Source organism: Sphaeramia orbicularis, chromosome 1, assembly GCF_902148855.1.
Source record: "Sphaeramia orbicularis chromosome 1, fSphaOr1.1, whole genome shotgun sequence".
In the NCBI taxonomy this organism is placed as follows: Eukaryota; Metazoa; Chordata; class Actinopteri; order Kurtiformes; family Apogonidae; genus Sphaeramia; species Sphaeramia orbicularis.
In genome coordinates, this window is record NC_043957.1 from 16,115,486 (window position 1) to 16,131,415 (window position 15,930).

General features: G+C 36.2%; 2 protein-coding genes across 3 annotated transcripts; both read left to right on the plus strand.

Annotated features, from left to right (window-relative positions):
• Window positions 1-965: 965 nt before the first annotated feature.
• fbxo48 (F-box protein 48) lies at window positions 966-5,892 on the plus strand. 2 transcript variants are annotated; one of them, XM_030141949.1, is made up of 3 exons: window positions 966-1,066; window positions 3,222-3,555; window positions 5,485-5,892. In XM_030141949.1, the coding sequence occupies exons 2-3, from the start codon at window positions 3,253-3,255 to the stop codon at window positions 5,644-5,646; spliced, it is 465 nt and encodes a 154-aa protein (XP_029997809.1). In that variant the 5' UTR covers window positions 966-1,066; window positions 3,222-3,252; the 3' UTR covers window positions 5,647-5,892. The 2 variants fall into 2 exon arrangements, with proteins under 2 accessions (XP_029997809.1, XP_029997818.1); XM_030141958.1 differs by having other exon boundaries at window positions 1,006-1,060.
• A 3,478-nt stretch (window positions 5,893-9,370) lies between these two features.
• On the plus strand, window positions 9,371-14,984 carry cnrip1a (cannabinoid receptor interacting protein 1a). Its single transcript, XM_030145003.1, has 3 exons — window positions 9,371-9,693; window positions 11,154-11,298; window positions 12,713-14,984. Exons 1-3 carry the CDS (start codon window positions 9,386-9,388, stop codon window positions 12,875-12,877), a joined length of 618 nt encoding a protein of 205 aa, XP_030000863.1. The 5' UTR covers window positions 9,371-9,385; the 3' UTR covers window positions 12,878-14,984.
• Window positions 14,985-15,930: the final 946 nt, after the last annotated feature.

Below are 15,930 nucleotides of genomic sequence, written 5' to 3' on the forward strand. Positions count from 1 at the left end.
GAATGTTTGACCCGTTTGACCAGGTCTCCTTCTTTTATATCAGTAGAAATAGTGGTAACCTGGTGTGCACCATCACTTTATCCACATCGCAAACAAACAGGGTGAAAATCTGTGACTGTCTGCCAGCTCATAACCAAGTCTTAAGCAGGTCCTAACCAGGTTTTAATTCCATCCCAACCAGGTCATAACCAGATCTTAACCAGATCCCAACCAAGTCTTATCCAGGTCCCAACAAGGTTTTAACCAGGTCTGAAGCAGGTGCCACCATGTCATGAACAGGTCATAACCATGTCTTAACTAGGTCCAAACTAGGTCATAACCAGGTCTTAACCAGATCCCAACGAAATCCTACCAGGTCTTAACCATGTCCCAACGAGGTCCTGCCAGGTCCTAATCAGGCCTTAAACAGGTCCCAAAGAGCCAGAAGTGGGACATGATACCAACACTGAAATATATATTGAGTTTATAAAACAGAAAATAAAATACAAAAAAAATGATATCACAGAAATACACCAAAAACACAAATATGTTTTAACAAACTTAAATTGAAAAAAAGGAACAAAATATGTAAAAAAAAAAAAAAAAAAAAAAAAAAAAAAAAAAAAAAGGAAAAAGAAGAGAAAACAAACAAATATTCTTCAAAATTAGTAAAAAAAAAAAAAAAAAAAAAAAATAATAATAATCAAATAATCTATAAAATGAGATCGAATGTCATAGACAAAAAGTGCAGGACGTGATGTGCACCGTTTTGGTTTGACATGACAATCATCTGGGCTGATGATCCTCTTAACTGCTTGTTGTTATGTGTTTTGGATGTTTTATCCTTTTTATTAATTGATTTTTATGTGTACTCTTTTGCTCTTGAAATTATCCTTCATCTTTATAATATGTGTATGTATCAAACATCTGGTGATAAAGAATCTCATGTGAATGTGAGAACGCTTTTGTTTGTACCTTGCGCCGCTTGTACGCATGCGCCGTGAATTGAAAACACGCTGACGTCATATTCATTACCAGCCGTTTGTAGACATTTAAAGGGTCAGCTGTCAACACGGAGACGGTAACGGTAAGACATTGAATTTCAACACATTTCGACACATTTTAACACACACTTTACCGTCACTTTCAAACCATTACAACGGAACGGGACTGAACCCTGACCTTTAATGTGAAAAACCGAGCTGTGCCGTGCCGTGTTTACGGTTACTAGCTAACAGCTAACCGAGCAGCTGCTGCTAACGGGGCAGTGGCTGAACTGGGGACATCAACATGAAAACCTGCTTTTGTCCCAGAAATACAAGTTAAAATGGGAGTTTTCGTCCTTCAGACACCGAAACTAACACCGCTACTAATGTCCATATGGATTCTTCAACTGTCACTCAGGACCAAAAATCAACCTTTAAACGGACAAAAAATATAATGACTTGACATTTAAATAGCAAAAGAAAATATGGAAACATCCAAAAATTTAGGCCAAACCAAACCCAGACGACACTGAGGTGAAGGTAAGGTTAAGGTAAAACAGTCAAAATCGTACATACTTTAATTAGATGAAAACAAATGACTCAAGTGCTGATGTTTCAATATATATGATAAAGTTAATCCGCATATATACTGGTTAATGTTTATATCCAATAGATTTATAAATGTTCCAGTATAAAGAACCTTTAAAGTGAATGTATAATAATGTGCAGACAGTGTTTTGAAGTAGACCTGGTAGCTCTGACACAAATATTCTTGTTGAGAAAAACTATTTCTCTCATTAATTCTCACTAATTCACATTTTAACCCAAGACTATCTGTGAAACTATCGTCAGCCAGCATTTGGACTGAACTTATATTTGTTAGAGACTCAAACTTGGTAAAATTTCTCTGCTTTTATTTTGGTTGTTTGTTTTTTTTTCTTGTAGACCAGTGATATCATTGTCTCCTGTAGTTTCCCCCCAACGTAGCGTGATTTGTCACTTACCCTCTTTGAGAAACACATCAAAATACAAATAGATTCATTAATATAAAAGAAAGACATCAGGCTTTCACATTGAACAGCGTGCAAAATTGGAACATTACTCATTGTTAAACACAAATCGTGATTAAAATGAAGATACGCTCTCTGAATCAGTAATGATCCCATCAGTGTAATGTTATGACTTATAAAAGCTGAAGCAAGAATCAGTAAAATGTAACTGATCCCAGAGGAAAATGCACCTTAATGATGATTTATCAATATAATTGAACTGCTATCTTATTCACTAGGTTGGGCTGTAACTGGACTCATCATGACTTTTGAGAAGTTGATTTTCATGTCATAGTGAATTTTAACATATGAAATGTTATTTCTACTGATCGATACATACAGTTATTGATCAGCTTAATGGATTAAAAACTGAACAACTTAAAGATAAAAATAAGAAAGTTCAGAGCAGTCATTTACTGCAGACTGATGATGAGTGAATGACTGAATGCTTACATTTCATAAAAATTCAGTCTTAATTGTATTTGTCTTAAAGGAGTGATATTTTGCTTTTTACCCTCGGCCACACTGGCTGCAGGGTACTGTCATCAGTTGGTTGTCTGTCTGTCCATCTGTCCAAAAAATTTGGCATGCACTGATAAGTCAGGCGAGGGTTTTTAAGTGCACGCACGTTATGTTTTTAAATGGAATTATGCATTTTAAAACATTTCCTTGTGGTCTACATAAACTGTAAATGCTATGCTTGGGTCTGAATTCTTCATTAATTCAACTCCACAGGTCCCTCTTCAACCCTATTTGTGAGTAATGACACCAGAAAGGTCATTTTGAGCGCTAGCCCTTTAAATGCAAATGAGCCACTTCACGCCCCACCCCCTCCAGGCTGTTGGCTGTGCACTCTGTCCTATTCAGCCAACAGCTGACCATTTTAGGTAATCGGCTCCAAGTTTGGACATATTTTCAATTTGGACTACAACAGCTGCTGCTGACAAACAATTATGGTGTATTCAGAGAAATGTTTGTTTGAAGTCTTGACCTTATATGTGCAAATGTTGTGACGTAACTAGTTATAGACGTAGCAAATTAGGCAGGAATTAAAAGGCTTTGCAGCACCTGGAGGGTTCAAATTCAAACTTTATGAACTGTTAGGGTCCAAATACACAAATAAATGTACCAAAGACTAATACAAGTGGGTTTAGCAAAATATGACCCCTTTAATTATGTGACGTAAAGTATCCATGTTGTTTTCCAGGCTTCCACATACTGTTGGACTCAGAGCGATTATGCAGCATGACGCGTTGAGGACATCGCCCGTGTTCTTCCTCTGTGAAGGAAAATGCATCCTGTCGTCCTCCACCGACAACCGCACCCCTCAGAATTTTGCCGAAACGCTTCCAACAGAAATGAGCGTGAGGATCTTCGGCGAGCTGGACACAGAGAGTCTGTGCAGTGCGTCGCGGACCTGCAAACTGTGGCATGACATCATTGAGGAGAGTGATCAGCTGTGGAGGAGGCAGTGTCTGCTGGTCAGAGGGGTGTGTCAGCGGGAGGTGGACCGTGACCGCAGGGATGGCCTCTCCTGGAAGGTACTGCCCCCAGAACATGATAGCAATCAGCTGTGAAGGAGGCAGTGTTAAAATCATGTCTCCTTTACTTTGATTGGTGGCGATATTCACTCTTTCAGCTTGTTAACCTACACCGTCACAGACACAACAATAGTGAACAAGAAAAGCACTCAGAGAGCACAGACCTCTGCCAAGACAGATCTGCCCCCCCCGCCCCCCGTTCGCCACCTATATGTAATCATTTCTTCCTTGTGCCAGTATCAACATTTCCTGAAAATTTCGTGAAAATCCTGTCATAACTTTTTGAGTTATCTTGCTAACAAACAAACATGCAAACAAACAAACACGCACGCAAACACACAAAGCAAAGTGATCACAATACTTCCTGGCGGAGGTAATGAGTTACCAGAGCCCTATAAAGAGACTTACGACACACTTTGATGTCATCGCTCTGGTGATCACATAGTTCATGTAACCTGAATTGTTCCAAACAAACCAAGCACTGTCATGTTATTCAGTGGGTGAAACAGCAGTGAGCATGGTAAATCTCAAAATTACCCACACACAACCACTGTGTCACTACTGTATGTATTGTTGTGTGTGTTATACTGTTGAGTAGTGTGGTTGACCACTGACAGGACTGCATTTATTTCTTTGAAAACTTGTATTTTTGGGGAAAAGATTCATGTTAGCTTGGGTAGGCTACTAATGTGAGTGGTGCTAACTTTACCAGTTCATTCATTCTCCAACTGTACAGTACTCATAAGGAGATGGACAATTTACCATTTTTTAGTTTTACTATTATAGGCCTGAGGTACAAGCAGTAAACAGTGGTTAGCTGTAAACACTGTGTGTCTGTCAAGCTCTGCTCTGATAACACACACAATACGACATTAACCAGCAGACAGCATAGCAGCTAACTTAGCATGTTAGTGTTAGCATGGATGCTAAACTCTTTAAAAACTTAACATTAGCAAACTCAAACTCAACAGAATTCTTATAGGATGAGTTGGATCTTACAAACGCTGAATGACAGAAGTTTTACTTCCTTTAACTCATGAATAATAACTTTAATGAACTTTTATTGGCAGAGCTCACCTCTACAGCAACTCTCCTCCTAATTAGCACATTACCTCAGCTGACAAACTTAACCAAACACCACCAGGTTTAACAAAACAACTAAAATAAAACTCACCGATAACAACATTTGTACTAACGTTACCTTATCTGAAAAACTCAATAATTTGTGGTTATAGTGATTAAATCTCAACAGCTGGCCAAGTCAAGCGAGCTAACTATAGGGCTACAGCTGAAAATTGAACATAACAGTTGTTTAAGATATAAATTTATAGAAATGCTAACACATACCAAAGAAAACAGAATTTACGACATAAATGTCCGCTAATACAGGAAATATACTCGATGATTTCAAAGAAGATGATACCTCATTAACTTAGCGCTGGAATTGCTAGATCAGCTGCAATAGAAATTGTGTTCTGCCAGTGTTACATTCAGTGTAGGAATTACTGGCCCCTCCAGAACCTGGAAGTAGGTCCATATTTTGTCTCCCATTTTTTACAATGGGAGTCTATGGAAGTGTTGTGACTGTTTATACTGAAGGCTCTGTGAGTTACTAAGTCATCAACCAAGTCACAGTGAAATGAACGAATGTCACTCCCACAGCACTAGTTACTGTTTAGATTTCACTCCTTTGTAGAAATAAAAGAAATCCCATTTCCAGTTATGTCTTTGTAAAGCAAAGGCATAAACTGTTACATCTCCTTCTTCTGCACTGAGATGGAACATTTAACCATATGGAGAAGACAGAAAAAAGGGTAGTTTTAGTCCCAGGTTCAGCTCAGAGAAAAATCCTACATTTATTAATGACAGATGGGAGTTTACAGAGAGTCGATGATGAGCTGAGGTTTGTACCCTGTGTTTCTGCTGCAGGTGACCTTGGTGAGGAACTACACTCGCAGCTGTCTGAAGAGGGATTGGCTGAGAGGACGATACAGCAACGTGGCGTCAGCCAATGAGCTGAGTGGCAGGAGGATGACGCCGCTGGATGCCGAGACATGGGGCGAGATCCTGCAGGCGGAGCTGGACCGATGAACATGTTTTAGACTTGTATTCACAGCACATCGAGCACTTCATGCAACTGACTTTTAACTTGTTAATATATATTTTATACTTTAATAATACTTTACTTTAAATACAATCTCCTGTACATATCTTATTAAAAAAAGTGTAAGTAAAACAAGATCATGGAAAAGAAAGAAAAGAGCTGGAATCAACAACAACTGAATTTGTGATGTAAATATAACTCAGATGCATTAAATGCGACTTTTCTAAAGCTCATTATGTTCGACTTGTTGATGACATACATGAAGACTTTTCAGTTCTAAGGATGTAAGTTGTGACAACTTTACACTCACGTTTTCATCATACAGGGCCTTGTGCAAAAAAAAAAAAAAAAAACCCACATATGAAAAAATTTGCTCCTTTTGTTTGTTTATATCCTACAGATTCTCTTTAGATTTGTGGAATTCATCAATGTTTTCTTATTTTTGCTTTTACTCCAGGTAAGAAAAAATTGCATGAGTTGTCGAGTACATTTTATCAAGATAAAAGAATCACAGCCCAGGAAGGAACACAGAAACACATTATACAATCTGATTCAGATCATTTTATGTTTTAGAGGAATTTCTGTGATTGAGTATTACATTTATGGTTGAAAAACATCTTGTACGTCAATAGAGCGAATTGGAGCATCTGTCTTGACACCTTCATTCATCTTTATTCATCAGGGTCACAGAATTAAGGTGTTCTCTGTCCAGGGGTTAAGTTATCAGAGTTGGTTTTTTTTTCCACAACTTGTACCAATTTATATGATGTCCAACCTGGAGATTAATAATCAGTGTCAGGAACACATACATGTTCTCAAAGTCTGAAGTCTCTACATGTCCATATCACATTTTCCATAAGTTTTTGAGGTCTGTTCATTAAAAAATAAGTAAATAAAAATGCATACTTATTCAGAACTAGATGATAAATGATGTGAGAACATGCTCAGGATTTTAGAGAAATCCTATTAATCTTCAGGTGTTTTATAATTTATACCCTGTTGAGGCATTCAGGTCAACAATGTCTGCTTCCAAAAAATTCTATAAGAACTTTACTGATTAATATTTTTTCTACTTTTTGTGTGTAACCCCCCACCCCCAACTTCAGCTTTGCTCAAAACTAACAAACATACACTCATTGACACCATTTAAATATAAGCTTGATTAGTTGAAGTTACTGTTATTTATGAAAAATACACAAAAATTAAATATTTTCCATATAATAAATGCTGGAGTGCTGTTGGATCTTTTTTTTTTTTTTTAAATCAACCTTGGATATAACCAAGATTAGCCAAAATATTAAGTTGGTTTATTAGTTCCTGTGTAGTATCAGATTTCTTATTATGGACAAATGTCCCATTAACCCCCCCCCCCCCCTTATTTATTTATTTTTTTTTTTAAATCTCAAAGCTATTACAAAATATAATCTTGGATTCTCTAAATTTACGGATTCATTTTTGGCAAAAAGTTACATTTGTCATCTTTACTGTCCACTAAAATAGTTATTTTAGTGGTTGATTTTTTTTTTTTTTTTTTTTTTACAATAGATTTTTCTGTCAGTGTTCTGATGATTAATTTGAAAATTTGCAATTTTAATTCTAAACTTTGTCAAGACAGAGACTTTGTAACAAAAAATGTTCCACATGCACAAACAAGTGATGCCAGATGAAGAGGAAAAAACTGCTCAAATGAGCAAAAATGTCTTTAATGACATTTGATGGTTAATGAGTTCAAGGTGAAGGTTGAGTTCACTGGACTATTACTGTTCAGTCGATCACCCTGTTTAAAGGATAATAATACACCACAAAGAAGAACATCACTTGTAACTTATGTTTTTTTTTTCTTTTAAAAAGTCAGAGCCCACATTTCTACATAAATATTTTCATGAAGAAGCTGTTTTTCGTCTTTGTTGCCGTTGACTGATCAGCCTCAACATCATTGTCAAACATCATTAAGTTTGAGGCTGTTTTCCACAAATATTAAGATGAAAAGAAACAAACTTAGCAGAGGTTTTATTTCTAAAGGCAATTGCACCTCAGAAAACATCATTAACATTAGTGGGACTAAAAATACATTACTAAGCACAGTTTAATATGATAATACACAAAGGAAGTAAATGTACTAGAGTAAAAAGTAAAATATACGATATAAAGCTAATACATGTGTGCAACAGTAGATTTACTGTATATACCAGGAGTGTTAAGCTCATTTTAGTTCAGGTTCCACATTCATCTATTTACAGTAGTGTATCCATTCATATGTATGTGTATGTATTCATATGTGGTCATAGAGCAGCTGAAAACTGACTTGGAACCTGCACCCCACCAAAAATAATTTCACCAGCCACCACTGGCCCAATATGATCTCAAGTGGGTCAGACCACTAAAATAATAACATGATAACCTTTAAATAATAATGACAACTACAAACTTTTCTTTATGTTCTATAGTAAGTTATAACTTTATTGATCCCACTGTGGGGAAATTGCAGTGTTTACAGCAGCAAAAGCACAGAAGTGCCTAAGACAGGCAGAACATTTAAGAGTGAAAGGAAATATAAAAGAGTATCTGCTATTTAAATTACATTTTCTGTACATACATATTATTTGCACTTTTACAGTATAATTGCACACAGGGCCGAATTTAGAGCTTGGTGAGGCCCTAAACCATATAAAGCCCTGAGGCCCCTCACCCCTTTTAAATTACACCAGCTGGTCTCAGAAAACTTTAAAACATGTATGCCTTTTAATTATATGAAACATCGAAAAAAAAAAAAATTGCCTTTTAATTTTTAGTAGTACTATTTAATAACAAAGATTGCCTTGTAAAATCACATTGTAAATTCTTTTTTGATTTTGCAAAAGCAAAATCATTGATAACATCATCAAAAGATATGCTACGCAACTTATCACTTTCTTTGCACATGATGCTAAAAGCAGACCATTTTTCTTGAGACATAGTTGCTCTCAGTTCGTTTTTTATTCTCTTTAGCTGTGAAAATTATCTTTCTCCTGAACAATTTGTTGCCAGTAGACATAGAAATTGTTGTAATATTGTTTCCACTTTAGGGAAAACTAAATAAATCTTATCATGAAAAATAATTTGATACAGATCTTTGTGTTGAATTTGTTCTCTTCCAGGATAATTCTGTTTGACATAATCATGGAAGTGCCTCTGTTCACCTGTGAGCTTAAAACATATTTACATACACTATAATTCCATAAATCATTGATAAGCGAATTACACAAGAGACATTGATACTAAAAAATAGACATCACCTATAATTCACCTATCTAGTCAACACACACAGATGATTAATTTGCAAAATTTTAATTTCAAGACAACACATTAAGTAAAAAAAAAAATAAAATAAAATAAAAAAAAAAAAAAAAAAAAAAAAAATATATATATATATATATATATATATATATATATATATATATATATATATATATATATATATATATATATATGTACAGACAGAATTTTTTTTGAGGCCCCTGCAGATCATGAGGCCCTAAACTGTAGTTTATTTAACTTGTATCTAAATCTGGCACTGATTGTACATGACTGAGAAACTGATATGATACTGATATTTACAGTGGATAAAATAAAATTACATAATGAAGATATTTACATCTACAAACCTTTAAAAATTGTGGGGAAAACCCGAATATGAACAACCTGAATTTTCTTCTTCACTATTTTCACTCTTATTTTGAACACGGCATGTCTACTTCCGGTTTTAATTTGAAAACCGGAAGTAGACTGCGGTTCTCCTCAGCATCCCGTGTCCGGTCCTCCCTCAGCATCTCCGCTCCCTCCTGCCTCCGACAGCCCCCCCCCAGAGCCCGGACAATGGACGACGTGCCCCCCATCATCGACATCTCCATCTCCCTGCGGATCCAGCCCAATGACGGGCCCGTGTTCTTCAAGGTGGACGGGACCCGGTTCGGCCAGAGCCGGACCATCAAGCTGCTGACGGGATCCAAGTACAAGATCGAGGTGGTGGTGAAGCCTGGAACCGTCGAGGCCACGTAAGGAGAAATCACCCAGAAATCTGTGTTTATTTGCTCCAACGCGTGTTTTATCACCGACAAAATGACCTTTAACCTCATTTAATCCAAATGCATCGATAATCACAAAGGCTGCACTGAGTTATTTTACACAATGAAGGTGGAACTGGGTGATAATGCAGTAAAAGTCGTGCAGGTCGCGTCTCCGTGGCCTTTTTCCTGCGGCTCCATCCGATCTGCATCTAAATAAATCATATCTGGATCAGGTTCCATTACCACGGCCAACAGGGGGCGCTATCTGTCAACACATGCGCAGACAGTTCAGCAGACTGAAGTTAAACACAGTAGAACAGGGTGGTGGTTAGTGGGGGGGTGGTTCGGACAGGGCGGGGTCCAACTCATCGTGCATCTAAGTCATAAAAGATACAACAAATGACTCAAGCTTTTTTTTTGTTTTTTTTTTTCTTAATTTTGATATGGTGTTGTAAAGTCAACATATGTGATGTGATCAAAATGAATAGAATAAGTTGTTATTCAATAAGGTGACAAACATGGAGCATTGCCCTGTGTTTTAGCTGAGAACATCAGTTACATATTTACAATTTTATTACATTTATCAGAAATGCTAAACTCAATCTGACAGGATAAATGTGTTGAATGCCAAAAGTACACTGAAGATATGAACATTCAAGGATGTCAAACGAATTTTAGTTTAGGTTCCACATACAGTCAAATAATAGAATAATAATCTATAAATAATGAAGACTCCAAGTTTTCTCTTTAGTTTAATGTGAAAAATATACAAACTATTTACATTCACAAACTATCCTTCCCAGTAAAATTTCAACAATATTATTTAATATTATTATTAATATTTTAGATTATTATTCTTTTTTATGTATGACGTCATGTTATTTTGTTATAATATTTTATTACTTAAATCTGTTACTGCATTTCTGCTAATGCAAAGCTGTATTTTTATGCTGAAATAATGAAGCAAAAGGCAACAGTTTTGCAGTTATGAAGCTGTGTTAAATTGTAAGTGTGTAATATAGCTGCATGTATCTACAGCAATTTTTGTACTGGTCAATGATTGTTTAGTCTTGGAGAGTAAATAAATGAAATTTTACATAGTTTTATAAAATGAGTTGGAAACACATTGGTAAAGTTTCACTACTTTTCTGGAGATATTGACTGGTCTTATATAAAAGCAAATCTATAAACGTGTTTCAAAGTGAAGTCGGTCTCAGATTCATCTCTTGACAGTAAAACCACGCTCACCATCAGACTTTGGGTAACGGGTTTATCCTAAAATCAGTTCTAAACAAAACAGGATCCAGTGAAACCAGGACTGTGTCAATGCTGTTCCTAAAACCAATAAAAACCTGAGCTGCACTGATTCATGACAGTCGCCAAAGCCTGTATGGTTCTCTCCTCAATCTAATCGATGTTCTTCCTCCTCCTCCTTTTCTTCATCACAGCAACATGAATATCGGTGGGATCATCTTCCCTCTGGAGCAGCAGTCCAAGGACGACGACTCGGTAGTCTACCATGGCAAGTACGACACTGAAGGCGTCCCACACACCAAGAGTGGAGACCGGCAGCCCGTCCAAGTCAGTATAGAGGTAGGAGGACTCACCAAGACCAGAACAGGATTCCCAAAGCACCTCATTTGTGAAGAATATCTGAAAATACACTTTAGACTTACAAGCTTGTGGACAGAAGGTCTGCAGGAATTATGATGAAAACTACAACTCCCAGACTGCATTTTATTCACAAGCATCCAATCAGTGTGAAAGCTGAAGATTATGATGCAGAGAAAACTAAATACACCATCTGTATTTTTATTCTTCACAGTATATTTGGTCATTTTCTGGAAAATAATTAAAGGAATTGCATGATTCATTTAACTCTCAATGAAATGCTTTCTTGAATGTCTCTTGCAGAGGACTGTGAACCAATCAGAGCAGAGTTGGCGTTTTTTGGGGGGGGGGTCTATTTAGCTTTCTCTTTTTAAAACAGAAATATTTTGGTAGAAACAACAGTGTGTCTGTTTACATGACCATAAAAATCAGATAATAATCAGATCTGATTTGTTTACATGCATCTCAGAAATACAATAATTGATAAACCTTGGTTTTATGTTTCGTTTTTTGGATTTCTTTCAGAGTTTGTATGTACATAGTTACAACAGAATCAAAGTTCCTGCTATTGTCTTCTATGTCACTTCTGTTTTCTATCATTTACTTTTTTGTCTACATGCGCAGATGTGAGAAAAAAAAATAAAAAATCAGATTAACAGGTATACATGCATGAAGACATCAAAGTATTGGAGACAAATCCAGGTGTGTTAATCTGATTTCTCATAATCAGATTACTGCTGTTGTCTGACAAAAACAGATCAGATTAGACTTTTTACATGATCACTAATAATCTAATAACACCAGAAATCGGAAACTGATCAGAGTGATTAGTGTGAATGTAAATGTGCTCTGTGTCATCAGTGTACATCTGTAGACCTTCATCTGAAAATTAATTCATTTTATTTTTATTTTACCTTTATTTAACCAGGAAGTCCCAAGGAGATTAGGAATCTCTTTTGCAAGGGAGACTTGGCCAAGGTAGCAGCCATACAAAGTCCAAACAACACGTTTGTTCATGTAAACCTATGAATGATGGGGCCTAAGACGTCCCCTGAGGGATCCCATTTTTAAATGAATGAAACAAATTTATGATCAGTAATAATCTGAGAACCCCACAAATCAGATAATGATCAGAGTTCTAGTGTGCATGTAAATGGGGTCAGCGCAGTATTTAGAATTCTCTGACTGGTTCATTCCACATGGTAACAGCTGCTGATTAGTCAGAGGTAAAGCGTAAATGGTGGAAATTGCAGGTGAGAACATAATGTTAACCCATGAGAGTCCTGTGTTTTTAACATTAAGGTTATTAAAAAGAAGAACTGAAATGTGAACACAGAATAGAACAGAATACAGAATTCCTTTTTGTTGATAACCTTCCTCTGAACTTCTTGCCTAGTTTAACAAGGCTGGGACGTTCGAGACGGTCTGGCAGGCGAAATACTACAACTACTACAAGAGGGAGCATTGCCAGTTCGGAAACAAATTCAGCAGCATCGAGTACGAGTGCAAACCTAACGAGACGCGGACCCTCATGTGGATCAACAAGGAGGCGTTCAATTGAGCCATGGATACTGAGCTGAGGATGTTATGGACTACCATCAGACAACAGCATCTGTTTAAAAGGACAGCCTCATCCTAAAGGCACATGTCACGTCAGCAACCTGGTATTTGTATTGTTGTTGGGAAAACATCTGTTTGTTCTGGGGTTTGTTTTAAAGCTGCACTCGGCACCACTGCTTCACAACAGAGAACAGTTATGCAGATATAAACTACACACAGCACCAACATGTTGGTGAACGTGGCCAAAGAGGTTTATAATCCAAAAAAACCACCTCGAGTCAGGAAACCTCATGTTTGTATCTGTATTTTTATTCAGGCAGTTGCTTCGTGTCCACATGGAATAACCTTTAGCAATCATATCTTAATTTAATTGTAACTTTAATGATGCTAAAGTGCAGAGTGTGGCTTTAAAGCAGGGATGGATACTCCAAAAGGAACAATCATACATTTTGAGAATTATGCTTGCTTCCGTATGTATACAACATTTGAGGAAAAGAGATATAATTTGATCCCTGTGTCCAGTACAGAGAGTCCGGGATGTGTTGAGATTAGCATGGACTGGGAATTGGAAAATGGATTGGGAAGAAGGGGAAACTGTGAGCGTAGCTTGAGCAAAAGAGAAAAATGCAGCTATAACTTTTAGCTAACAAGCTAACATTTATCCAGGAAACACTTCTGATGCCACAGTGCAAACAGTTGTTAAATGAACACTCATATTGTTCTCTCAGCACCGTTTACATAAAACTTTGTAGTTACTGCATGAGTACTTGCTCACCTTGACTGAGCTAGGCTATGAGTTTCCTCAGCATCAGCATTTTCAACATCTTATGTACTATGGTGGTATAATTGAATTTTATTAGTGTACGGACATATTGCACATTTAAAAGACGGTCACAAGAGAAGCTGCCAACATCTAATAATGATGTTGGTTTTCTGTCTTTCTCTCACTTCTGTCACTTCCGGTCTTTGTGCTAAACTAAACTAAGATAATCTAAGTAAAAATAAACACATCATTCAGCCCTCTCTATACTGATCACACATGAATTTAACTACCATCAGAATGATCATTTTGGACATTTTCTTTAAATGTCAGACTGTTCCTTTATTAGCGGTGTCAGATGTTAAGCATTACCCGTTGTTTCATTCATAAATGTGTCCTAGCACAAGGCAGATGGATCGGAGCCACTGGTTAGCTCAGTGTTAGCTGAGAACCAGGTTATTGGACAAATACCTTATTTATTACTTAATTTAATGGTGTGGATGCATTTGTGTGTAAGAGAAAAAGAAATGTAGCTATGAGAGTGTTCATCAGTGTAGTTTGGACTTTTTGTATGTATTATGTATTTTATGTTTGCCTATTTAATGGGACAAATTCATAGCTGAACAGCAACACTTTAAACAGCTATGTTCCTGTCTGCATTAATCTGGTGTTTTTTTTTTTTGTTTGTTTTTTTTTTTTTTTACTTCCGATGCCACTGATCTATCTAAGGCACTGCATTCAGGTTCAGTATTCCTAGCAGTGCAGATCAATACTAAACAAAATAATAATAGTAATAATGATAATATTAATAATCTACTGTAAACTGTCAGTGCACATTTGGTCCTAAAAATGCAAGCTGTACATAGACTTTATTGGAATCAGACATATATACAGTAATTCTGTATGAGGTTTTGTATATGTAAGCAGCTTTACTTTGGGAAAAAAATATCCAACATAATATGTTTGAACGTCTAATTATGCTAAACTAAGATGATTAAGTCCCCACTTTAGCCCTGTATTATCCACTGATGTAAGAGTCTTTTAATCTTCTCATCTCAGTTTTTGGAAACGTGTTTTTATTGTGGGATATTGAACACGTCTCTTGAAAGTGACATCTCTTTCTTTATTGAAACACGGTGCTCAGCACAGGCTGCAAGTGCTTCACTGTGTTATGTTCTGTGCTTTTTTTCTATTTGCTGTTGAAGTGCATGGTTGAATTCATTTTGCCAAATGTGATTTGTTTTATTTTTTCATTTTTCAGATCATCTCAATGCCTCAACCCTGCTGTTTTGTTATGTATTGAACTGAAAGATATAGATGTCTTTGTGAATAAACATATTGAACCAGTGCTATTGTAAAAATGAATATTTCATATATTTAAGACATTGTTTTACACTGGAAGTAGCTAATTTAAAATATTATTAATAATAACAACATCATGCACAAACATTAGGAAAGAAGTGGCATTTTCCTGCTTTAATACTTACAGAAATTGTATCCTCTACTGCAGCACAAGACCTACATTTTGGAATCTTTGCTTATTTGCAAGTACTAATTGCAGATTTTGAAACGACTCCATTACATTCTGCATTACCTTAAGTAGAAGTATGCAAGGAATATTTAGTCCAATTATTCATTGTTCTCTGAGTGTTTTACTGCTCTACATAATGGTTTTGATTTTTTTTTTACCCTACATGTGTGAAGTTCAGCTCATATGAACAACTTTAGACTGAATCAACATGCATCATATTCTCTTCATCTGAATACTTAAACTCACCTACCTCTAAAATGTCTGAAAAATAGGCCTGTGTTCAGTTTCATATTGATGTAAATACAAAAGGGTTTTTCATGAGTTTTTTTTTTTTTTTTTTTTTAATTTCAGGAGACACTTCATTATTTACTTTATAATAGACATTCAGCCCATTTTGGATTTTTTCATTTGACAGGAAGGAGAGAAGAAACTGGAAAGAATGTGACAAGTGGAGAACAGATTGAAATATTTATCTCTGAGATATAGTGGGTCTCAAATATAAAGCTGAAGGAAAAGGAAATACTAAGAGTAATGCACATAGTTAATATACTATATTAATTATGAGGCCACTACTGCCCACTGCCCCCATCAAATTTTCAAGTTCTCCGAGGAGTAACGCTTATTCTTATGATTGTAAAGTATAAAATATGAAACCAAATGCCAAATAACACATTAAATCTGACTGGACAGACAGAATATCAGCACAACCAGAAGTTAAGAATCCACATGACTCTATTATTGAATATTTGACAAAAACATTGAT